Raw genomic sequence first — 27327 nt, 5'->3', positions numbered from 1 at the left:
AGAGGAAAAAAGCCAGTTATTTAATATAATACATAATTACAAAAATTTTAAAAAGCAGTTAATAAACTTTGACCAGAAATTACTGCATCCAAGTGACCAATCCAGCTTCAGTTGTTAAAAAAAATAATCCTGAAGTTGGCATTCTATCGTGCGACACAAAAAATAAAATACAACTAAGAAACTGGGATGTAAAAGGTTATTCAATTTCCCTCAGCACCCTCATATCTCAATGCGCACGAGACATAATATTCAAGGGGCTCAAGGAGTATTCCTAAGCTCCTTGAATATTAAGTTCCAAACATGACACCCTGACCTACAATCACAGCTGAGGAAAGACAAACGGGGGGACTCATTTCTGCAGATTGGGAATACTTGAAGGATATGTTTAATTGCACTGCAACAGTGTTAAATCTAGCTGGATTTAGACCATTTTACACATAAAAATCAGATAAGGTTTTATGACATTCATGGTTATGTACATTTCCAAACCTTTAACCTAAATAACAGTTTGAAATTCAGTGAAATGATATAATCACATATAGCAGGGGTGTCCTTTTTCTTGAAGGGTCCGAGTAAATACTGTCGGCTTTGGGCCACATGGTCTATCACAACTACTGGACTTTACCATTGTAGAATGAAAACAATCATAGACAATAGGTGATGAATGAACGTGGCTGTGTGCCAATAAAACTTTATTTACAAAAACAGGTGGCCAGCCCTCTAGCTACAGTTCGCTGATCTCTGACATACAGAACACTTGCAGGCTTAGATAATCTTTGCTCTGTAGAGAGGTTATGACAATGGAAATATAAGATGAAGTAAAACCACGTAAGCATGATTCAGCTTTGATAGAGATTAATCACTGATCTATGAAAATATAACTCTGACACAGCAGTTACTAGTCCTGTTTAATATATGGCTTTCTACACAGAGATGTTTTCACTGGGGACCCCTTGTGAGAGTAGTCGTGTGGCTTAAGAAGTGAAACTATAAAAGTATTTACAATGTTTATTTCCATTTATGTTGTAGACCGCTCTGCCTGGTTCTAGGAATTGTATCTCAACCCCTTGTGGCTAAGGGCGAGAGATGACCTTTGGAATGCGAGCCGCAGGAGACAAACCTTGTCTCTGGTAGCAAATGCGCCTCAGTTCCTCTCCCTGCCCCCAGAGCTTGGTTGGAAGTCAATGATGGGTAAGACCCCTCACAAAGGGGGGGGGCAACCTAAGCCAGACTCGATCACTTGGGAGGCCTTCATGGAAGGACTGGGGGGGAGCTGCAACAAAGAGCAATGGACTCTCACCCCCCAACCCCCACCCCGGGGCTTTGACAGAGCCCGAGTCCCCATGTTCTCTGGGAGAAGTGCTTCCTGGCTCTACTGCCCTTAAGCCTGAATATCTGATGGGGAAGGGTACAGCTCCTTGTCTTGCTAGAGCGTGTCCAGGGGAAAAATCTGGCATCACAAAGACTTCCTGATAAACCTCTGAAATCTGCTCTTAAGAGTGCTTTCATTCATATGTTAAGGGTTCAACCAGGAAACCCTAAAACTCTGTTCCTGACAGACTTGGACTCATACTAAGCCCTCAAATTTCTTTGAAATGTTATCTACTGTTTGATCCTTGCCACCCTGTATTCCTGTGTATTAGAGCCCAATAAAAGGCCCTGGAGGAGCAGGTCCGAGGCTTTTTTCTCCTTGGAGAAACTGGCTGCTGTGGGCCTTTTTCCCCTGAGAAACTGGCCACTGCTCATGGCCTTTTTCCTCTGGAAAAATGGCCACTTCTCCTCCCTAAGCAGATCACACCATGTCTCAGTCATATTTACTTTTATCCGTGGCACCCGGGGGGACTTGCTAAGAAAGTTGCCCCCACACATTTAGAAGTTATATTCTTACTCTTAAAAAACTCTCTGTAAAAAAACAGGTATATTTAAGATGACTTACCCATATATTGCCAGAGATGGTAAAAAGGCCAGCCATTCCAGACATCCTAAAAAAGAGGAGACCCACTGGTGATGTATACTATGTGAAAACAAAACTGCGGACACAAGGATCTTCCTTCCACATTTTGCAATGCAGTGTCCCCTCTCCCGGATTCACTGGAGCTCGTACAGAGCTTCAACTCCCTGGCCATCACTTCAGCCACTGCTGTAAATACAGTCACATCCCCTGGCCCTCTCTCCCTCCACTGTACATACTTGGCAAAAACCCCCACTGTGGGCAACTGTGTGTTCCTAAGGAAAAATCAGGGGGCCAGCTAAGTGTTCTCCCTTCATTTCCCTTCATAATCACAAACGTCAGTGAGCACTCCGTACGGCATTTTTCAGGCTCACGTTTTTCCTTCTCTTCACACCCTCACACACCCTCCTCTCCCCCTGCCGTCTCAGCGAACACTCCTCATGTGTCACTGTGAAATCAGAGGCCAGTATGTGATCTCTCTTATCTTCCCAACACCAAATCTGAGCCTGGTGCACACCTGCACCCCCTTCTCCTGTTCCGACACAGAAAGTCCATCTGCCCTCCCCCTGTCTAATTCCTCCACTTGTGCCTTGGACCTCACCTCTTTGGCTCATTAGTGACTTGGTTCTTTTTGTCACTCCCTCTGCCTGCATTAGCAATTTCTTTCTTTCTACTGGATCATTTTCATTGGCATGAAAACATGTTCTATCCTCTCTCACTTTTTAAAAAGAGTCTCACGGGCCTCACATGGCCCTCCAGCTTCACAAACTTCTCCCTGGAGTAGTCCTCACTCGCTGTTCCTTCTTCCTTATCTTTAATCCATTCAAATCTGCTTCCGTCTGCACTACTGCAATATCACTGCCTGTCAAAGCCACAACAACCTTGTATTACTTCATTCAATGTCCATGTCTCACACTTGATGTTCTTTCACCTCTTGGTAACATGGGACACAGTAACTACTCCTCATTCTGAAGCACCCTAATTTACTGGCTTCTAGGAAATCACATAATCCTGCTTGTTCTCTTGACCCACTGGTACCCATTTTCACTTCCCTGACTTCTTTTGCTGACTCTTTCTCTACCCAAATTCTTGATTTTGGAGTGCCTGTGGCTAGGTCCCAGGAACTTTTCGCTTTTTCTCTCTCTCTAAGTAAGCTCCTCCCTTCCAAGGCTTCAAATGCCATCAACATATTCTGTGTTTGTGTTCCTCAGTTCTCCATGGAGACCCATCTCCATGCAACCAAGCTGACAACTCTGCAAAGAAGTCTGCATCTCAAACTTAACGTATTTAACACTGAACTTGGTTCTTTCTTGCTCGAATCAGTAACTGGTACCAGGAACCACCAAGTATTCAAACCAGAAACCAAAATATTTTTTGTGAATCTCCCCTCTCCGTCATCTTAGCCAGGTCTCCCTTCAAAACATGTACTAAAACCACCCACTCTCTCCACCCCACTGTTGCCACCCTGGTGTGCACTGGCACTGTCCCAAGGCTCGACACAGCCTTCTCACCGTCTGACCTCGTCTGCGCTTGGCCTCCCCAGTCTCTTCTTCTAAGAGCCACACTGTCACTGCATGCACTGCATGTCACTGCATCCAAGTTCCTCAGTGTGGTCAGAGGTCTGTATGACCTGGCTTCTTTCTGCCTGATCTTTTCCACCTTTTATACCATTCACTGTCTTCACCCCAGCTGAGCTTCTGCTCAACACACCAAGCTCTCTGCATGTTTTGACCTATATACATGTAATCCACGTTCCTAGAAATATTCCCGCCCTGCTCTTCACCTGACTAGGATGTTCTATCCCGAGTCCTCCCTCCAGAGTGATCTCTCCTAGCCCCTCATCCAGTGGAGGTCCATGCCCACAGTGATTCCCTGTCTTATTAAAGGTTTTTGTTTGGTATTTTTTAAACAGCCTATGATTCTTTATATCCCTAGTTTTTTTACTTAGTCTGCCTTACTTTAAGTTACCTGAGGAGAGCAGAGGGACCATGTCTGTCTTGTTCACTTTTGAATTATCTACCACCTAGAACAAAGCCATTTTTTATGGCATAAAATCATTACTCAAATACTTGTATAATGGAAAGCTACTTTTAGACTAAGTCACGTATTTCCTGAGTGTTACATAAATGCTACTAGATGATTTATTCCTGAATTATTGCATAATTTGATCCTTTTTCAGTGGGGATATTCCTTACCCTTGTATATATAACTAATCAAATTAATTACAACTATGACAACTCATTCAGAGTGAAAATCAACTATGGAAAAAGTTGTTCTGGTTTGGCACATCTACCTCACCAATTATTACGCAGCTTGCCATCATGGCCATAAGTTACCTAGCAGTATTCTGCTAAGTACCAAAAGACACCGTAGGTTTGATCGTCCACATTTGATACCATTAATTGCTTCATAAACTATAATTCAGGAAAGAGTCATTTCCATATCTTATTGATCATTTAAAAGGAAAGAATTGGTGACTTGGTAAATGTGTTCAATACCATATTTTATAAAGGGAAAACAGCTGGCATGGCTTAGTGTAGAAGTTACGGGAGGCTTTGTGTGACCCACTTGAATGCGGATACTACTTCCAGTACAGTAACAAGCAGCTGACACAAATGTGGGTGATAAAACCAGAAACAGAACATGGTCTAACCATGGTCATGGGTAGTCTGGGTAACCAGAAGTGAATACGAAGAAAAATGTAGACTTTTAAGGTCCATGAACTGTTTACTTGATACTGCCTGTTTTATTAATAATACCTTTTCATTAAAAAAAAAATTACAAGTTACGTTAGAGAAGCAGGGGATTTCCAGCCAGTCAGAGGCTCAACTGATTGCCATTTCTTTTGTATGATATAATTCTGCAGGTCTTCATAGACTCCTGGGCCACGGTAGCGACGGAATATCCCATCCTTTGCACTATTAATTAAAAAAAAAAGCCCATTAAAATAACCAGTGTTACAGATAATAAAAATCAAAATAATTATTGGTTTTACATGCAAACTACACTCTGAATTTTAACTTGGCTCAAATGAAGAAAAAATTATACTTAGGCATAAATCAGAAAGCATGTGTAAATATTAATCTATTACAGATGAGAAAATCTAAAACATAAAGCATTACACATTCTATTTTATCACTGAAAAATTTTTGATTACTAGCAAAGTTCCCACCAAGTAACTTTTTATTATTTTTGCTACCAAGCTTTTAATTTTTCTCTTACAACAGCAAAATAGCCGTTGTTATCGGGTTTAAAAAATGTATGTCCCCTGAAAATTAAGAAAACCCCTCCTATTTCCACATACTCCTGCCTTCCCTCACTTCTGCTTTCTCCTCACGGTCAAACTTCCTAAGGGAAGAGTCTACACTTGCCACTTTCTCCTCAGATATCACTCAGTCACAACTCGCACAACCTGGGGTTCTGCTTCCACAGCTCCACGGGGAGGTTTCCGACGACTCTGAAGTGCCATCACACCCACGAAGCCCTTTTCTGCCTTTTTCCTTTATCTGTCACTGGCACTGCCCTCTACTAACCACCCCTTCCTCCCTCTTCTCTGTTGGCTTTGATGAGCCCTCTGGACTTCCTCCACTCTGAGCATCAGTTCCGTCCCAGTTCCTTACTCCCTGTCCTAGGCTCGGTCAACCCCAAGTTCTAGCCGTGGCCTCCTTCTATTTCCACTGTGTGTTTTCTAACTATATTCCACCTCTTAGCTATCTCAATGCTGGGGAATTCCCAGTATGTATCTCCAGTCTACATCCTTCTTCTGAGCTTTAGATCCTCAAACCAAACTATCATCTAAACATCTCTATTTCAAATTAACAGACACTTCACACGATCTTCTCCTTGTTGGCCTCTGTCTTCCAAACTTCATTTTATTCTAGTAGCTTTTACTCATTATACATGGTCTGTGGGCTGTCATCACGGATTTTTCCTTCTTTATGGCTAATCAGTCACTAAGTGCCAGTGATCCCACCTCCTAAGCATCCCCAGAACCCATCTCTTCCTCTCTTTCCCCTCTCCCTACCTGAGCCTTCTAGCCTCATTACCCAGGATGATCCAAGCCTTTGGGCCAGCCTTACAGAACTAGTTACAGTTCTCATAAGGTAGCTCATTTTCCACAGGATGCTTCCATGATATCTCCTCTCTCTGGAAAGGCCTTGCCCCCCTTGTCTATTTAACCGGTTTCTCCTTATCTATTAAGAATCATCCCACCTTTTATGTCATCAGAAAAGTCTTCACTGACCCCCTCCCCCAACTTCCCTGCCCAAACTTAGGTTCTTCTCCCTGAAGCACTCTGGGCAACCCTCTCCTCTAACAGCTGTCATTCCTGCAGAGCTGGCCTTCCAATGGGAGGCTGAATGTGTGATGGTTATGGAAAACAACTTAGATTCCTGGTATATGCCGACTGACTTTTAATATTTACCGGGCCAGAAAATTATTTAGACTTACTGGAAAAATGCTGGAAGCGTGGTGACGAAGAAGCGGCCACTTAAACCTACGAGAAGCAGAAACAAAAAAAAGTTACAAGTCAAACTCAGACTAACCCAAGCACCCAACCTCAGTTATAAGAGCAAGCAGCCTTGAGCTTGCTTTTGTAACCACATTATTAAATCATATATACTGTTTACTTGTTTGACTTAAAGAAAATTTATTTTTACCCATTTTTATTACCTAACACTTTTCCGCCACTGACATACCACTTGCTTATCTGTGATGTGTCATGTGAGTTTTCTGCTTTGGGCCATCACTTGGAATTGTCCGGTGGCTGACATGACAGGTTAGAGTCATTCAACCTGGGTTAAAGCCCAAATTCTCCACTTACTAACTGTATGACCTTAGATACATCACTTAACTTCTGAGTTTGTTTCCTCACCTCTAAAATGGGTATATTAAAGCCTAACTGAACTGTTTTGAAGTTAATTGGTTCAGTATGTTAAGTGCTTTAGCACATGGTAAAAAACTCAATAAATTATAGGTACTATTACATTAGATGTAGGCTTAAAATCATAATAATGAAGAATGTAAAATAAGATCATATATAATCTTTGCACATTTAGAAAATCTGCAAGTACTGTCAAGGGACTCTATATACACTGAACAGATTTTTTCAATTTCTCTGAGGAAACCTTTACTGGACACTACCAACATCAGATGCCATGCTAAGTACATCTGAAGACAAAGACAAATAAAACCCTTAATCACTCAGCAAATATTCACGAGTTATCTTCTTTGTTCAGGGACAATCATACGTGTCCAAGGCACAGAGACAAGTAAAAACACGCACTCTTTGTTCCCACAGGGCTTACTGTCTAGTGAGTGGCAGAGGAAGAAACCTTAATACTTAAAATCATAACTATAAACAGATAGATGATATGAGGGAAAGGGGTATGCAACAAAACCTGAACGGGACTAGGAGTGAGGAACAAATCCCTGGCTCTTGTAGAGTTTACAAATAAATAATATTCACGTGGGCACAAGTGACTGGTGACTGAGGACTGCTAACAAGCACTGTCTGCAGGGCATCTCCACCCCTCCCACTGTCTGGAATTCTGCCCTAGCAGTGAACAAGGGCATCTCTCTTCGTGTATTTCCAACTCTGAACTGCTGGAGGAAAAAGGTGTTGTCAGCGGGGTGACAGCTCCTGAAACCAGGCAGGATGGTTCCCAAAAGTAATCCTAAGGGCTTAAAATTTATCATCGGCTTTTGCTTACAATAATTATTATAAACAATTTCATCCCTTACTTCTTTAGTAGCTAGTGACTCTTATAACCACCCAAAAATTTTATCTAAGGAGAGTAGCAATGCTAACAAATTATCCTTTATATATATATATGACTTTTAAAGTGGAATAAACACTTCAACTTTCTATTTAGGTTTTATTTTTATCGGAAATATATACATACAAATTCTAATAAATGTTATCACTAAGACAACATTTTTAAGTAGTTCTTTAAACTTCTTCATATGTTCTTGGTCATCACAATAACTTAAAAAGTAAACAATAAATATGAAACATACTATTTTGGGTTGACCAAAAAGTCAGTATGTTTTTTTTTTTTGTAAAATAAAAGACATGTTTTTCATTCACCAATAATTTAATTGATTTGGATATTTTGAGTATGTCAGCTATCTTTTGCATGGCTTATAAACACATCAATTGTTCTCAATCAATGTCTCGGTTTGATTGCTACCAACTTCAACTGGTCTACCCAACCAATGAGCATTGTCCAGGCAGAAGTCTCCAGTGTGAAGCTTTGTAAGCCACTCTTGACATGTTTGATCAGCCATAGCACCTTCTCCATACACTGCACAAATCTTTCTTAGCATTTCAGTTGCATTTTTACCTTTCTTGAAATAATAAAGTATAATATGCTGAAAATATTGCGTATTTTCTTCCATCTTTAATATTAAAATGGCTATACAAAAATTCGCCAATTTTGGTAAGACTTTTGTTTAACGCACACTGATATGACAGCTGTTACAATACAATCTAACAAAATGGTTTCGAATGAAGCTAGGAAGGACAACTAAGTGCTACTAGAACCATGTCATGGAAAAAAACCGAACAAACTTTTTGGCCAACCCAATACAATATGCAACAGTATTTCCAGTGTCACAGGCCAGCTCCCCTGGGGTCAAACCCCACTTCTGCCTTGTATTCATTTTTAACCAGACAGGTTAAATTTATACTCTCTGGTCTTTGGTTTTATTATAAATAGGCATCACAATTTCTCATAGTATTTTTCTATTAAGTAATTACATTTATAATCACATAGACAACAGTATGTGATATGTAATAAGTACTAAATAAATGCTAGCAATTATATGCCATACTAAAAATACCTGATTCAAAGTTGGAGTAATGTGAGAGGAATATAATAAACACGAGCTAACTTATTTTACGTGCACTAAAAATTCTACAGTATCTTTAAATGTGCTCATGGAAATCAATGAGTACGAAGAAAATTAGAAAAAGGGACCCAGTGACAGATGGTCTCTGCAATTTTTCTGATTCAGATTGGAAGGTATGACAGAATGCTCGTTCCAAAAATTCCTAGGTTAGAGGGTATAAGAATTGTATAGCTCTTGATATGAATTGCTGAGTGGTTTTCAGTAACAACTGTACCAATACACAACTGGTAATTAACGTTCATTTAAAACAATAACCATTATTAATAAACTGTTATACCTCAAGATTGCTTTCATTTAAGTTTGTTAATATTTCCTCAACTGACAACCCATGTGGAATAGCAACAAGATTACGGCATCTAATTCAGGTAAGAATTCTGTTTGTTATCTGGAATAATATACTGACACTGAGAATGTATTTAGTAAAATCAGCAACAACAAAATCAAGAGCAACCAAAGCCATCCTTAGATTATGACAACTACTAAGCCCTTCAAGATCCAACACCACAGAGAATTCATCTCAGACAAATGTCACTTCTAAGAGATTGAGAGATCAGAACATATCAGTGTTCCAAAAATGTCTCCTAACTTTTAACACCAATGTTATAAAGTCTCAAGGGAGACATTCATTACCTGAAAATATGATTAACTTAAAACAAGGAAGCACCATCTCAGGCTGTGGCTTCAGGGCTTGAAAACCAGTTAAGTGTGGATCTTAACGAAGAATTGCAGCAGCCCAGCATGGTGGCAGTGCATTTTAGATCTGCGGAACGGCTCACTGCAGCAAACTTCAGTAAGAGTGGAGGAGAAAAGCACACTCTTAAACCTTCAAGTAAGAGAGACGAAGTTTGACCACAAGGTCTCCCAAAATTTCTACACGCCTTTTTCACTTTAAGGGTTAACTACCACTTAAAAATAAAGACTATATTGCAACATGAAAGAGTCATGAATCCAAAGTGCAGAAAATTTTCTTATTAGCAAGTTTATCTTAAACATACGTAGCTTAAGAAAAAAGAATTAAAAGATGGGAGAAAGGAAAATTAGGACAGAGACCTATATTTTGATATGAAAAACAATGGAAATGACTTAAGTTCCATATTAAGAAAATGGTGAGAACTATTAGCTTTTGTTCTACCATTTATCAGCCATATTACCTTGGACGTACGACCTAACCTCTCTCTGAGCCTCAGTTTTCTGAGTATAGAGAGAAGTTTGCTCTTTCTAAGGATGTTACATACCTGAAACATATATAAGTGGTGACATAAATATTATCACCAAAGAGAGAAGCAGAAGGAAAACAATGAATAAAAAGTAGAGTGAACCTCATCTTTGAGATTGAAATAAAGTTGTCAACAGAATAAATGCAAAAGACTAATTTTTATAATTACAAAATTAAAATATTAACACTAACTGAAGTACAGTAAACTAAATTGGCTTTTGTCATTAATTGTGGGGGAGACTTCTTCGAGAGTCCCCCCGAGTGCCACGGACACAAGTGAATGTGGCCAAGACATGCTGTGATCTGCTTGGGGAGGAGAAGTGGGCTGTGGCCAGTTTCTCAGGGGAAACAAAGGCCAGCAGCGGCCAGTTCCTCCGAGGAGAAAAAGGCCCCGAGCTCCCTGCTCCATAGCCTTTTATTGGGTTGTAATACACAGGAGTACAGGGCGGCAAGGATCAAACAGTAGATAACATTTCAAAGAAATCTGAGGGCTTCAGAGTCTGAGTCAGTGTCTGTCAAGAAGAGAGTTGCAGAAACTTTGGGACACAAACTCATTTCCTGTGGGACCCTTATCATATGAATGAAAGCACTCTTAGCAGAGCAGATTTCACAGGTTTTTCAGGAAGTCTTTGTGATGCTGGATTTTCCCCCCGAGACACGGGACACTCTCTAGCAAAGCAAGGAGCTGCACCTCTCCCCATCAGGTATTCAGGCTTAAGGGGATTAGAGCCAGGAAGTGCTTCTCCCAGAGAACATGGGGTCTCAGGCTTTGTCAAAGAGGGGGCCAGAGTCCATTGCTCCCTATTACAGCCCCCGAGTCCTTCCATGAAGGCCTCCCAAGTAATCCAGTCTGGCTTAGGTTGCCTCCCACTGTGAGGGGTCTTACCTGTCATTGACTTCCCAACAAGCTTTGGCGGCAGGGAGAGGAAACTGAGGCAGCATTTGCTACCAGAGACAAGCTTTGTCTCCTGCAGCTGGCACTCCAAAGGTCATCCCTCACCCTTAGCCACAAGGGGTCGAGATACAATTCCTAAAACCAGGCAGAGCGGTCTACAACAATTAATTAATGGTTTTAAACACAAAGCTTACTCTTGGCCATGGTAGGGGTCTGGTTCACCTCTAATCTAGTCAGCAGCTACTGTTTTCCTGTCCATGACATCTATGTTCGTCTGAATGGAATGGAAGGTTCAAGTACATATGCAGTAAATTTAATGTCCCCAAGTCAACTTAAACTGACACATCACCTGATTTATGCAGTATTAAACAGGCAATGCAATGTCACCTAATCTAAGGTCTGTTCTCCCTTCAATCACTACATCTCGGCTGTGAACATGCAATGTGTTCACAATCTTCAATCTTTATAATTCCGAAATCCTAAAAAATTTCTTATTAAATATACTAATAGAATAGTTACAGGAATAACTAAAGAACTATGTATGAACACTTTGAAAATGCTTGCTTTCCTTCTTTTTAAATTTTACTTGCAAGGAAAAGACATGAAATTGTCTCTGACCAGCACTCCTGTGACAAGGCAGCCTGATGGAAGAATACACTAACAGAGATCTGTAACCAAACATACGTCTGCACACAGAACACCCAGTGAAGTGTCAACTGTGAGCAAAACTAGGAACATTTCAATGGCTTCCCGGTGCTCGTTTGGGATGTCAGATTCTATCGGAATGAAGTAGATAATACTCAAATAGCTTCCCTGAAAACTTGTTAGTAAATCAGTACCTCATAAGTCACTCTTCACTTGGCCTCCAGGACCCTCTACTTCTCTGTCTCCCTCCCACTTTTCTTTGGCTTGAGCTTCCTTTCTTCTTAATGTTGGGAGTCCCTGATTCTCAATCCTCAAAACACTTCTTGGCACACACTCCCTAGGTAATTTCAATTCTTCCCATCATTTCAAACACTGTATATACTGATGATCCTCCAATGTGTATGTACCTCTAGCTCATTTGTACTTGGATTTCTATGAAATATCCCAAACTTAAATCTGTCCCAAACCTGCTCTTCCTTCAATCTCCCATCTCTTTCTTTTTTTTTTAACCATTGTTTGTGCTATTAGTTTCCTCGATTTTTCCCCCTTTGCCCTCCCCTGCCCATCCCACTCCTCCATCTCTCCTTCCACTAACTGCTACAATAATTAATCTATCAAAAGAGACCTTTGGATATTCTAGACAAATGCAGTCTCTCAAATCCAGCCACTTAGCACAGCTGCTGCTAGTCCACGCCACCACCTTCTCCACTCTGGACACCTGTAGTAACATCTTAACATCTCTTCTTGCTTTAACTTCTGTCCTATAGACAATTTTTCACATAGCAGCCAAAGAAATTCTGTTAAAACATAAATCATGTCATGTCACTCCCCTGCTCAACACCTTCCACTAGTTTTCTTCTTACCACCTTTAGTATAAAATTGAAACTACTTGCCATGGCCAACAAGACCCTACAGGGTCTGGTCCCTTGCTACCTCTACAGCCCCATTTACCTGGAGCGTCCCACTGGCTGCCATACTGTTCCTCTGCGAAGCCAAGTACCCACCCACCTGCGCATGCTCTCTGCTCTGTCTGGAACGCTCCTTCCTGAGAGCTTGTTGAAATTCACTCCCGCAATCTGTCAAGACCTCTGATCAAATAGTCTTTCCTGATCACCCTATTTAAAATTGTGGATCCCAGTATTTTCTACCTTTTTACCCTGCTTTCTTTTTCTTCATAATCCTTGCTACCAGCAGACATTATTTTCCATTTTTTCTTTGTTAATGTCAGTCTCCTTTAGTGAAATGTAAGTTCAATGAGGGGCCAAGTTTTGGCTCCTTCTTCCTTTGTACCATTAATCACCTGTTTCATCTGTATCACTGGTACCCAGAACAGGGCCTAGTACACGGTAGGAACTCAACTACTGTTGAATAAACACATTAACCAAAAGCACTAGGATTGCAAGTTAAACTTATAAATAAATAAACTTATAAATTTACAGCATAACTTGAAGTAAAATATTCTCTAGGCCGCCCAAACAATCAAGTGTGTAGAATTTTGTCTTCTAATTATTATTTATGAGTTATAATTTTTAAGTTTTTATCATTTAAAATAATTCTAGAGCCTCTACTTTAAGAAACTGTTTTAACACGCAAAACATTTTTTCCTTTTTGGACTTGGTTTTTTCACTGTTCATACAGAATACCAGATCAAAGACCTTTTTTTCTTCTCCTGTGATAAATATTTCAAATATATATGCATTGTTTATATTTACATAAATAGTCTGAGTCAAAGATGATTTTGTTTCTAAAATATACTCATCCTAAACAATTTGTTACCTCATTATCAAAAGAGAACAAATAAATTCAGAATAGAAAAAATAGCTGTAAGTCGACATTTTAGATGGAAAAACTATATTGCATTAGACTTTAGATTTGTGAATCCATCACAAAGCTGTTTAACTCTTTTCATTCAAATCCTTCTGTGAATTCACAAGAGATATACCAAATGGCTGCATTTTCAAAAAACTCCTCAAGAAATGTGTCTGGTGCCCACGAACAAACAAGGCTCACACCTGAGTCACTGAACTTAAATCACTAAAAGATGAAGAAAAGCATACAGCAAAAACGTAATTGCGATGATTTGACCTCTAAACAGAACTCATTATAATAGCCAAAACCATGGTCTAAGAACTATATTTTCCATCTCTAACTAGCAGATGGTTAGAAATGGCTTTGATTCCAATGTTTAAAAAGGTGGAGTCCTGAGGACTAACAGCTTTTAATAGAAACCTCTCTCCACATTGTCAAGACATTAATCTTAACAGACACTATCGATTTCATTGTCCAAGTAACTGGGAATTCAGTACTGGGTCTTTTTTGAACTCACAGTTATTACAGAAAGTTAATAGCTACACTTCCATACCTACCTTCTTTTTTTCCTTGTAAAGGAATATAATAGGTTGAAATAAAATGTAGATTTAAAAAATGCCTAATAAAATTCAAAAATAGTAAAATTGGAGATTGAAATCATAAAACCCCCAACTTTTCTCCTCCATTTATTTCTGGTACACAGTTATTTTAAAAATACAAAGATTCCTCTGTCTCCCTCCTCTTTTAAAAAATTACATCAACAGCTAATAGATGTCAATGAACAACATATTTAGGAGTTTATCATTCTGGAACCCGCAAGAAAACACTTCATTCAGGTAAGATCATTATGTATCATAAAACCCCCAAATTACCCCATAGGTTATTGCTAATCACAAAGTGGGATCTTTTCTTTACAACTGAGATGTTTAGTGTTTTCACCTTCACCAAGTGCTCAAACTCAACGCCACTAATGGTGACATGTGTCTTCTGACAGCATCGAATATAAAGTCACAGCATCACCTATGAAGTGCCCTTGCCATATAAATCAAGCCAAATCATGCCTCTAGGCTGAACTTCAAATTTACAGAAAATACGAAATATAAGGAAACACCTAAGCAAATATGTGGCTTATTCTCTTCAGAATATCAATGTCGTGAAAAAAACGAGGGACTATTCTAGACTGAGTACAATTAAAAACACATACCAACCAAATGTAAATGGTAAACCTCGATTGGATCTTGATTCTAAAACTATAAAAAGACATGTGTGAAATAACTGGGGAGATTTCAATATGCCCAAGTGCTGAAGGTAAAGTATCATGATGCCTGCAACTTATTTTCAAATGACTCCACAAAAGAAAAAAATAATAAAAATATAAATATATATGTGTAAGTCCACATACACACATATAGGCTCAGATATACCAAAATGTTATCTGTCGATTCTAGGTGGTCATTTCACGAGTGTCAATATATTCACCTTTTATATATTCTTGAAAAAAATGTGAAATCCAAAGTATGAAACTTTCGCCTTTGATGTTTGACATTTACAGTACCTGGTTCTTGAATGACATCTACCTTCCCCACACTGATATGAAGTAGTTCACCAATCTTTGCAAATGTTTCCCACTCTGCATCGGTCTGCTGGCAGGATGGACACCAAGGTGCGTAACTACAAAAGAAGAATGGCTAATCAATATAAACGTAAGAAAAACATCTATAAAACAATGGAAAAGCAGAATATTCAAATTTTAAAAAATGTCTAAAAGGAAGCAAGACAGCAAGTTTTCTCAAAATCATTTGATATAATATTTTATTTCAAAGTTATTATTACAATCAACCCAAATTTTGCCACTTTCTAGGTAGCTTTTGATTTTTCAGGGAGAAAGCTGAAATCATCACTGTTTTGACTGCCACACTAAAGGAGGGCAGTTTTCACAAGGGTATTCTTACACTAGACAGACCAGTTTCAGATCCATCGGCTACAGGTGTGACGAGGAGAGAACGGAAGATTTATTGCTAGTGAGTCCCCAGATATACGAGTCATTCATTTCCAAAGATGTGTGGCAGTGACTGTGGACAAGTAGAAGCTGAGGGCTAAACCAGCTCTAGCCACCACTTTCTTAAACAGAAGAGGAATTAGAAATAACTGGGCCTTTACCCAGAACCCTGGTTTTCACATTTATCTCTTCATTCAATAAACCTGAACTGCGTACAATGCTGGAAGCTGAGGTTACAACTGTGAATGAGATGTGGTACTCCTCTCCTTGTGGACACAATCCAGAGACGCACATTGGTTAAGACACTCAGGAACTGGGTGGTCTCAGAAGGGCCCATATAGAAAAAAGCATCTGAGCTAAGATCTAAAGTAGAAATTAGCCAGAGAGGGGTCAAAGAATGTTCTATTCCAAGTACAGAGAACAGTGTGTGTGGAGGCTCAGAGTGCTGAGACAAGAGGGTGAAGTCATCATCCATAGCCTTTAAAGGGTGGCATAAGGACTTAAGGCTTCATTTGAAGTACCATGGTAAAGCCTAAAAAGGAAGGGAATTATGTTCAGATTTATATTTTCAAAACACAACCAAGCAGCTTGTGAATAATGGATTAGGGAAGGGTAAGGTGGAAGCAAAAAGAACTGGAAATGCGACAGGAGACAGCATAGGAAGAACTTTGAGACTGCACTGCTGTTATTGGCCAGCGTCTAGCAGCACAGTTGCCAGGCAACGCCTTTTATCACTTAGGTAGAATAAATAGTAAACTGAGGCATAGAGGATGAAGGAGACATGTCTTACATGCTAACTCAGCAGTCCTGACCCTGGTCTGATAATATTGCCAGGTGTCCCAACATCACAAGAAACACTGTTAGCACTGGAGGAGGGAAGTCCTTGAAATTCTACGTAGCGTTTCCACTATCTGGGAAAGAAAGCCTTGAAACTGTGCTTTCATCCCAAGGCCTGGAATGTGGGAGAGGTTCAACAGCGGCCAAAGAAGCCCACAAGACAACTTTGGTTAATTGTCTACCTCTGGTCACTATCTGTTTTACGAGGGAGTCCCTGATGCTTACAGAAAGAGACCATAAGTAATTTTTCAAAGTGCCCCAATTTTAATGAACTGCCTACTGTCACATATTTGTTTTTACAACAAGATAACAAATGGAGTCTGGAGTAACATAAGGAGTCAGGCTAACAGACCCCACACATACCTAAGTCTGGGTAGTCACATTCCCCCAGGAAAGCTGACACCACATTTACCCTTTAATCAATATGTAACTTTTTTTTTCTCCTATCTCACCAACTATATAAGTCCTCAGAACAAAGAATAAAGGACACACTCTCTCTCTCTCTCTCTCTCTCTCAGGCTCAGGGTGTTCTTGGCTGTCAGGCCACAGGGCCTCTGGCCACCTGGCCTTAGGCCACCCAGTGGCTTGCCACCCTGGTCGTCAGCCGCTCTTACTTTTGCCGCCCTGCTTTGCCCTGAAACTTTGCCTTTCACCCCCAACCCTACCCAGTCCCATTTTCTTCCATGGGAATGTATCACTAATAAACTGACTACGTGCTAATAGATTTGCTGATCTGTAATTCTTTACACACGTCAGCAAGAAGAACCAGGTCTCTCCTGCCAACAGGAGGTGGGGCCATCCTCCTGGCAACATGCTAATGGCCTTACAATTCTTTTCCATGACCTTGAAAAATATCACAAATACTTGGACCACAAAGCTCTGAAGTGGTCTAGGTATTTCACCTGCAGATGTAAAACGGGAATCCAGAGAAGTCTGCTATTCAGCTAGTACAGGATCAAATACTATCCTCTAAAAAGATATGTCCAAGTCCTAAGCCTCAGTATCTGTGAATGAGGGACCTTATACATACAATTAAAGTGCCTGGGATGAGATCATCCTGAATTTAGGTTAGGCCATAAATCCAATGACTGGTGTCCTTATGAAAGAAAGAAAGAGGGGGACTGACACCGAGGCACAGAGGGAGGCCACTCGACGACAGAGACAAGGGCTGGTGTCAGGCAGCTACAATCCAGGGGACACCGAGGATTCCAGCAGGCTCCAGAAACGCGAAGAGGCAGCGAGCGGACACTCAGAGAGCCTTCAGAGGGGATCGTCTCTGCCAAAATACTGACCGTGGGTTTCTGGTCGCCAGAATTATGACAGAATACATTTCTTTCATTTTAAGCCACCAAGTTTGTGGTATTTAATTTGCAGTAGTTCAAGTCACCCAAGATCTAATTTGCTTAATTAAGCAAGTGATGAACTGGGCAGCATCCCACCATCCTACTAGAAGGGTGTCCTGAGGATCTGTAAGAAATGGAAGAGCTGTAATAGCAAAAAGGGTGGGTCAAGGATCTACTAACAAAAGGAGGAGGGGAGGGAGGAGAGGGGAGGAGAGGGAAGGGGGAGGGGGGGGGGGGGGAGGGGGGAGGGGGGGGGGGGGGGGGGGGGGGGGGGGGGGGGGGGAGGGGAGGGGAGGGGAGGGGGGGGGGGAGGGGAGGGGAGGGGAGGGGAGGGGAGGGGAGGGGAGGGGAGGGGAGGGGAGGGGAGGGGAGGGGAGGGGAGGAAAAAAGAAAAAACTATTTTTGAGCCAGGACACCTTTTCTCTGAGGGGAGAGCCCTGGAAGAGTTTTTATCATGCAGATTGCCCCTTCTTTGAAGTGGGGAAGGGCAGGTTAGTGGACAGATTACTGGGGCTTGACCAAAAAATTCCTGACTGGTTGATTAAGATTATGTTTCTGGGAGAGACTGAAACTGCAAATAGATCAGGTTTTAATCTAGGTTTGGCAGCATAGGCTTTTAGCACCAGTGATGCCATTTTGGGCCTGTGGTTTTCTTTTTAACATTTCCAAAGCACTTTTCTGACACATTAGCTCATCTGAACCTTACAACCTCACTGTCAGACAAGGCAGCTTTAAAGAGACTTGCTTAAGGTCACCTAAAACCATACAGCACAAGAACCCAGAGGGAGGTATTTATGTGATAAAAATCTCCAAATATCACAGGGTGCAGCCAAGAGGGGGGCCCAAATGGGGATTTGGAGTGGAGTCCAGAACTCAAGGTACCCAGGAAATATTAGAAAAATATATATGATGGTCCCCAACCAGTCTGAGCTAGGGGATGGGACACATGGAGTAGGGCCATTGAGAGCTATTCTGCACAGCAGTAGTTTTGCAGCTAACCTCTGGCATGGTCATTTAATGTATCTATAACCTCTAACTGGTTGCCTAGATATGTTAAATAGCTGTGGCCATGCTTTGAGCCAGGAGGATGGAAGTGACTTCCATCCAAAATGTAAGTGGGAGGCAACTCCCCCTGGTTACAGTGCCTGAGTGAGAGCTTGGAGATGACTGACTCCAGGCCATGGGGCCACTCCTGCCCATACTCACTATGGCAGCTCAGTAAAGCTGGAAGGATATGGGAATGCTGGCTGGTGCAACCGATTGTAGGAGGAGTAGAAAATGGGGCAGCAGAGAAAGACTGGCACGGGGATTTAAACGCAGGCACAGCAGCCATGCCAAGTGGGGACCATGCAGCTTTGGCGGAGTCAGGACCACGTGGCTTTGGGGTGCTCCCTTTTGCCACATGGCTTAGGAAGCAGGAGAGACTTTGCCTGGAAGAAACGGGGTGAAAAGACCCTTGGTGGTGGGCCACGAGAAGGGCCACATGTTTTTGGATTAAATGGAGATCCTGGAAGCGACACAACTGATGGTGCCGGGACCCTGGACCATGGACTTGTACTTCTTTTCCTGAGGTACAACGCCCCAGACTGGACAGAGGGAGAAGGCAGGACTGTGTGCCTCTGTGGGTATTCTAGAGGACTTCAGTGTTTTAGTGAAGGCATGAAGTCATTACTCTTAAGTCTGTATAACTTTTCAATAAACAATTCCTTTCCTTTTCACCAATCTCTGGTATTGAGAGATGTCTCTCCCTGGTGGTGGGCAAGGCGAACCTACTAGGCAGGGGGCGGCTCCAGAGAAGAAAGCGGGGTCCTTTTGGTAACAGTGTATCATTCACTGCCCCCATCTGTTCTACAACACAAGGAAAATAATACCTAATATCAACAGAGGGAGAGAAAGTGGGAACAGGGAACAGGAAGAGGGAGAGAAATAGGAAGTAGAAAAAAAGAACGAATAAAAAATTATCAAAAAATTAGGAAGAAATCTTAGAAGTATAATTCAGTGAACTCTAGACCTTCTTTGCTTTGTTTCCCTAAACCTGTTTTTGATAGAACTCAGGGACCCACGTGCTACCTCAGTAATTATTAAATCTTGCAAATCCCACCATTTAAAAAGAATCCCAGTCTGTAATTTCTAGACTATTATATAAATTATAATATAATTTAGACAGGCTATTATATAAATTGGGGTTTGGGTTTTTGTGTGTGTGTGTGTGTATGTGATATTGGCCCTCAGATATACAAACACCACTGAGGTAATTTTAAATATTCCATTTTCTATGTAGCTGCTAGCCACTCATCTGTAGCATTGTTAATGCCATTCTCTCTGAGATTTAATCACAGCTTATTATATCAGAATGCATCAATATCATTGATTCACCTAGTGTTCTCTTTTGGTGGTGATAAACCAGCTCCAAGTCTCAGGTGTGGGAATTGGTCCTTTGTTGTTGAAGCTTTTTAAATTAGAGTGGAACCTCAGTTCTGGAATTTAATTCGTTCTGAAAAGCTGTTCGAGAAGCCATTTCTTTGACAACCGAATCATACTCATACTCGGGCATTCTCCCTTTGTCGCCTGGGAGATGCATATGATCATACAGATATGAGTCTGGAAGCACTGTCAGGTGGAGAAATGAAGTTCTGCTCAACAACTGAGACATCTTTGTTCCGTCTCAGGAACAAACTGTTCAAGATGGGAGACATTCAAGAACTGAGGTATGACTATGTTAATATTCTTCTGTATTTAAAGGATAGTCATTTAGGCAGTAATTTAGAACTTACTACAAGTAAAATACCTCCAGGGGCCAGGCGGGGGGCGGGGGCAAAGGAAAGTCATGCATGTGACTTTCTTGCTCTTCTTTAGCTATATGTATGTATAATTTATTTTATGTACATATGCATGAATAAAATTCATCAAAAATATTGAATATGATATACAGTTATATTTCTTAAAATGAATTCAAAGTGGCAATATTCTCCTAATTATGACACAGAGCAGACCTGGCCAACCTTTTCTTTTATATATAAATGAATCTTCTTTCAATTTAGAAGCCTCCAAGAGAAAATGGTACCTTTATAGCCATGGAAACAACACAACAGTATCTTTCCTATTTAAATTTTTGCAGATGACAGTAGTATATGAAAGTAGTAAGCATCATAAAAACATTTGAAACATATTCCAGATAGCCAAAACACTTACACTTAAGTTCTGCTGTATGAAAGGTGGTTGGAGGTCCTTGATTCTTTAATTGCATAACTCAATTTGGCATGAGATTTCATTAAGTGTACTAAATGCTTCAGGGAAGGAATTAATTCTATTTCCTAGAAATAAAGTTTTACTAAAAATACACTTTTCTTTGCCATTAATGGGCAATTTTTCTTCTCTCCTGGCTCTCACTTCACCAGTGCTTCCCAGTATGCTCTTTGCTCATCCTTGCAGAAGAGGGGCAATGACAAATACAATTCATGTTCACTTAGAACTTCCTGTGACCAAAACATTCAGAAGAATCTGTGACAAAAACACAAAGGAGGTACGCTAGGTTCATCCTTCTGTGATTTACTAAATGAATCTAAATCAAGTACAGTTTTCTGCCTTGGGAGTAAAAGGCAGAAAACTGCACTTGAACAATTAAAATTTTAAAAAATGCCAACAAATGGTGCCTTCACTACATCAAGTGCTATTTGAAAGGGTCAGGCCAATTTTCCAACCTGCCTGACTGCTCCTGACCCAGTCAGGCAAGTTTTCTGACCCACTGGACTGCTCCTGGCTCAGTTGTCCTGACTCAATTGATAGCCGGCAGCTTAATCAAACCTCTCTCCGTCTGCCAGCAACAGACATCTGGCAACCAGCCACAGTGGCCAGTGGTCAGACTGACCTTCCTGTACCTGGGAGCAGCCCACCCTTTACCTGACCCATAGTCCGGACTCACATCCTGGAACCCTAAAGCACCCACCTAGAAGAACAGGAGCCTAACCCCTCCCTTATTCCCTCACAAACCCAGAGCTTTAAAAAACCCATTCCTGCCTCCCCTCTGGGCCCAGTCAGTCTAGACTCAGCCCACCTGCAAGCTCAAAATCAAATAAAGGCACTTGGATCAGATTATCTAGTTCCTCCCACCTCTCTTTCTGGTGCATTTCTAACACTCTTCTTCATTTGGGAAAATCTGGAAAACCTCTTAATGAACCAAGATTTTAAAATCTTTCACTCAAATGTATTTCTTTAGAAGATGATTTCTAGGAAATGTTATCAAAAGTGTAGAGAGGAAATAAAAATTGACAGCTGTAAGAAAACTGTAACACTTACTAGAGAAAATGGAACTGACTACTTTCACTAGACTTAACACTCCATTAAGGCAATGAGTGGGGCATTGCTCGTACCTTAAGAGAGCCTGGAAGATCCTAGTCCCCAATAAATGCTCATTATACCAATGAACAAATGTTAGATGAGAGTGACTATCATATTAGTACCTAAGAAAATATATACAGGTATTTCCTTTAGTGATATACTTGAGGCAGTTCTTCATTAAAGAAACAAAGTCTATTACTTATTCATTCACTTAGTCGAAAAGGATGACTGAACACACCTAGTGCTTAGTAGTTACTAAGACTCTTGAGATAAACAGGAAGAAAAACTTAGTTCCTCTTCTTAAATGCGTATCCTTGAGAGGAGGAGTCAGACAAAAACCCGACACAAAAGCTTATAAGTTAATTGTGATATGGGCCATGCTAGATATAATCAAGGCACAGTGAAAACCAATTTTCCCTGGGAATTAGGAAGTCCGAGCACCTGTTTGAGTGGTGAGGCGTGTCAGGAAGGAGTATACACAGTAATAACGCTCTTCGCCTGCAGAAACTAGAAACAGGGTAAGACCATGGACAGCCAGTCCTTCGTATGCCACAGGGAAAAGGACTGCCCTTCCGTGGGCCAGGGTGCTAGCTGGCTGAGAACCTAAGCACTGACGCATTAGCCAGACTCTGGGCCTTCCCTCAGGGTCTCCAGCGACCCAGCTGTTCTCCCTGGCTCGCATCAGAAACTGCAAAGCCCAGGGCTGCATTCTAGGTCTGGCCTTGCCCACAACTAAGGATCCAGCCTTGGTCAAAGCTTCCATCTTGTCAAGTGTTCATCTCCCCTAGTGAATGAGCATAAGAATAATTCTGCACCTGAGTGCTGGGATGATCAAATAAGACAGCACTGAGAACCTGTGGTATAAGCAATGTAACTGTTCAATGTGACTGAAATGAAAATGATGATGATGACAGGGTGGTGATGTGGATATAAACCATTTGTGGAAACAATCTGAAATCAAATACTTCTCTGTTCGTTTAAGAATTCTTCTTTTGCATGTTTTAAATACCCACAACAGTACCTAGGCAGTGGTTTGCACTCAGAGATATTTGGAAATGTGCATCAAGAATGCAGGTTGTTAAATTATTCCGATGCCACATGACTACTAAAAAGACAGGCTCTGCAGTGTGAACCATTCCCACACATCAAAGATCTGTCCACTCAAAAATGCCAATAAAGCCCCGGTGAGAACCGCTGCTAGATGCTCAACAGATAAGAAATATTCAGTAAATATTTGCTAAATACATGAGTGGTTCATATGATATTCATTTCCTTCAGGGCAAAGTAGACTGCCAGTCTCTTGAAATCAAGGAATGTAACTCATTTATTTTCACCTTATGAGATACCCAACCCTGAAACTGACACATGATAAGCAATGACTATCTGAAAAATCCCATCATCAAATCAAGACAATCTATTACACTACAAGAAATTATAACTATTTGGCATGGGTAAGGTAGGGCGATCATGTTAAAGATGTTCTCTCCAAGTCTGGTAAGGACATTGGGAAAACAATACTAAAACTCAGAGGTCCTAGTGAAATGAATGAGGCTTTCCTCCATCAGCAGATGACTGACTGCAATTTTTAAACATGACCATCCCAATAACTAAGTCAGAAAGAGTGGTAGCTGTATAAAGATCAATATGCTTTACAGAGGAATTTTAACCCAAAGACATATACTTTTTCTCTGGATATCAGTTTAACAGTAGGCGGGTCAAAATTAAAATATTTGGGTATCTTCACCTTTCTCTTTGGAAGGAAAAGCACCAGAACAGTATACAGAATGTATTACATTGCATATTTTTGTGTTTCAAAAGAACAAAACCAGCTTTCTCAAAGACTGATTAATAGGAGCCAAGTAAGTGTATAAAATAGCAAAAGGTTACAACCAAGTGAATAAAAGATAGTATGAAACAGTGGAAATAAAACATTAGAAGGCATTTTAAAGATTAGATAATCTTCTCTAACCTTGACAAAGAGCAAACTTTCCCTCAGAGGTTGATGAAAAAAAGCACAGAAAAGCTAATTATACAGACATGGCAGAAATGGGGGTAGAAATGAAAAACAATACATGAAAGCAAAAAGTAAGATCAAAACAACGTATTACTTCACAGCATTAAAGAAAATGTAAAACACGTAGTAATGAAAGAATTTCTCAGATCTTAAAAGAGGTTTCAAAATTGCAAATGTATTTTTAATTGATCTTTCTCCTTAGCCAAAAGAAGTGCTTTTTAAAAACAAATTCAATTGCAAGGATCAAAAAAACTGACTTAAAGTAGAACAAACTAAATTTTACAATAAAAGCTTTTCAAGTCTCAGCAGACAAACACTGTTAGGTCCTCAAAAATGAATAAATTATTAATACCAATATAACAGGAATTGTATTGTAGGAGCCCTGTATATAAAGTGGCATATAAAAGAATTTTCAGAAGAGAGGAAGCATATAAGTCAATGAAGTAAATAAAGAACTGTCAAATTTTAATTAGTGTCAAAAATCCTAACCTGCCTCTGTGGAGAAGTTAAATACACCAGCTAACAATGTGGGCCTCTAACAATGTCCATTTATTATGACCAGTCCCCCTGAACAAAGCATTAACATGGAAACTACTATTACACATTCTGTTTGTTATATTTATCAGGGAAAGAAATCTGATAACGTATTGGCTGTTTAAATGAATTCTCAGGAGACCCATAAAAGTACTGAGAATAGAATGAATTTTATATTTTTAGAAGTGTTCAATTTGGTCAAAGGGGAGAAAGGGGGTGTCACACATAGATAAGAGCCACAACATTTCTTCAGTACAGCAGCTAGGTTTGGTATCGAGAAGTTGGGTGCAGTGGTGAAATCCTCTTTCAGCCTTGCTTCCGATTCCAACGTGTACTAGATGAAGCAAGAACTTCTACTAAAGTGATCAAGTGTCTACACAGCTTCCAGGTTACCAGTGTCATTGTGTGTCACAGCCCAAACACATTCATACAAAGGACACATAACAGGCTTAGAGTACCTGATGACTACATCTAGGCTTGTACATTTATGAAGAAGTACAATTTGAACTGTCAACATGGCCAAGCATGGAGTTGTGGGCTGCTGACTATTTATAAACTTAACATGGTTTACACCTACCTTTAGTATTCTTAGTTCTTTTACTTAAAAAAAAAAACTATTCCAAAAGGAACTATACATGAGCTGAAGCCTTTCTGCTTTGACTTTCATCATGTACACACACAAATTCAATTTTAAGCAGAAAACACATCTAGAGAAATTTCATTTGGTAAGTACTTACTGAAAAAAAGAACTATCTGTAGTACTAGTGGACAAAATACAGCTGCTCACTTTTATAATTATTATAAACCTGAGTCCATAAAAAGCTCTACCTCCTCAACTCCATTCACAGTAGTTACGAGGTTTATTTCACCAATCGTCTGTCTACACAACTCTTTAATAATTTCACTGACGTATTATGATCTCAAAGGCTTTTTACTTCAAGGTCTAACATATCCCCTTCTTTGCACCCAAAAGGTAAATGTATATGTGAGGGGTAATGTGCATTCTGTTCTTGAACAATGTAATCTGCTAAGTGACATAACTTTTGGCCCTGGTCTCTCTGGGACGTGTGCACTTCATAGACATCTGCTCACACCTACATTGGAAACTTTAAAATTTAGCCTTGAACAAATAAAGGAAAGCTCCAGTTATGTGAGTGTCTCCTCAATGAAAATCTAAGTATCAAATAGCAATTATCAAGTATGTATACCACAAGACATCACAGGTTAAGGAGACATGGTCTGAGTGATCTTTTCTCCATTCTCCATTTTCTCTGCAAACCCACCATGAGTAGTCTCTCAAGCCTATCCAAACATCTGCCCCCTGACTACTTCAAACCTTGCATATGATCGCTTTCTCCCTAGCAGAAGCTATTTTAGTCTACGATGACCAGTCCCTTGGCCTGTGCCTAACTCGAATCTCTATTTTCCCATCTCCTCAGGCAAAAGCACTATCCATGATTTACTTTGTTATTCAAAGGAGGCAATTTATTAATGTCCTCTTCTTTATGACACTAGCACAAGCAAGTTACAGTTACTCATAAAGTCTTCTAAAAATTACAAGTATCAACATTTATTTGAAATCTTGTTTTACAGCTTCAAAAGCGCCCATCTTTCTGCTTTTTCACAATAATATCTTGGGATCCTCAAAATGAGGACTAAGATACTTTATACAAACTTGCTTGCCCTTCATCGTGGTGCAATTATTCATTCAACAAACATGTTCCCTAGCCCATGCTATTAGTACTGCACAAAAACGTCACTGAATGACTGCCTTTCTCTGCTACCTACACACCTATATCAAAAGCACGCTATTTTTTCTGCAGATGGCCTCCGCCCTCCTCCCTATACCCTCCTCTTGGCAAGTTGCTCACCCACCCCACCCCAAAACACTTCCTAAAGTAGGGGCAAGGAAGGCAAAGGAATGGAGGTGATGCCATTCACCCTCAGCTGTCAAGCGTAGAGCCCGGAACGCATGCGCAGTGCGAGCAATCAGGTCCCGCGGTGACGTGGGCCCAGTGCCTGCAGTCGACCCCTGCGGGTAATGCAGATCAGGAGCGGCCTGCTCGGCCCTGGGTGGGCAGTGTCCGAGGGGACAGTGTGGCATGTGGATTGGTTGGGCACACTCACAATTTCAGCATCCACTCGCCCTCCAAAACCAGCGTCCAGTTGGAGGCGGTCATGGGAAGCACCATGCTCTGCTCCGCCGGCAGCGAAGCCCGCTCTGGCCGGGCCTCCTCCTCCGTCTCCGCAGCGACCCAGGCGGCTAGAAGCACCGTCAACAGCAGATTGCAGCGCCCTCCCGCCATATTGGGGCGTGGGTCGCGGCTCCTGCACAGGGCGGGTGAAGAAAAGTAGTAGCGGATCCAGGGCCTCGCTCGCTGCACCACTGGGCCTCTAAAGGTAGACGGAGGGGCAGTGGGGCTGCGTCGCTTCCGCTCAGCAGAGCAACCAACAAGCTGTAGTCTCTGGAAGCGGCGAGCACCGCCTCTTATCAGCCCGGGTGCGATGAGGCCACGCCCCTCCTGCCTGGACTCGCCACTGTTGCCCGGGGTGTCAGTTGCCTAGGCAACAGCCTGCCATTCTTCCGGACCACCAAGCTGAAAATAAAGAGATGACCCGATGTTGCTCAAGTTAGAACTTGCTCCGCGTGTGCCCAGCCTACCCAGTAAAGAGAGGCGGGGCGGGGGGTGGATGGCGCGTGTGGGTTTTTCTAAAGAGAAACATGACCAGTGATTTAGGAACTCATCCTCTCTTCAATAGTAGCAAAATAACAACAATGAACTGCAAAGTAAACCTGTTTAACGAAGAATGGAGTAGGCATGAGTATCTTGCTA

At 41.1% G+C, this 27327-nt stretch overlaps 1 protein-coding gene across 1 annotated transcript in view; it reads right to left on the bottom strand.

Moving 5' to 3' along the window:
• The window catches only part of TMX4 (thioredoxin related transmembrane protein 4), a 40887-nt gene extending 13887 nt beyond the window's left edge, over positions 1 to 27000 (bottom strand). The window contains exons 1-5 of the mRNA XM_037147762.2: positions 26621 to 27000; positions 14984 to 15099; positions 6401 to 6446; positions 4741 to 4869; positions 1937 to 1982 (exon numbers count right to left, since the gene is read on the bottom strand). Of these exons, the coding sequence (XP_037003657.2) occupies positions 1937 to 1982; positions 4741 to 4869; positions 6401 to 6446; positions 14984 to 15099; positions 26621 to 26799 (516 nt within the window). The 5' untranslated portion in view covers positions 26800 to 27000. The remainder of the gene's footprint in view (positions 1 to 1936; positions 1983 to 4740; positions 4870 to 6400; positions 6447 to 14983; positions 15100 to 26620) is intronic.
• Between the last annotated feature and the right edge of the window lie 327 nt (positions 27001 to 27327).

Source organism: Artibeus jamaicensis, unplaced genomic scaffold, assembly GCF_021234435.1.
Source record: "Artibeus jamaicensis isolate MK-2021 breed Jamaican fruit bat unplaced genomic scaffold, CSHL_Jam_final contig_685, whole genome shotgun sequence".
NCBI lineage: Eukaryota > Metazoa > Chordata > Mammalia > Chiroptera > Phyllostomidae > Artibeus > Artibeus jamaicensis.
Note: the sequence above shows the minus strand (reverse complement) of the source record. Positions and strands in the feature narration are given on the sequence as shown.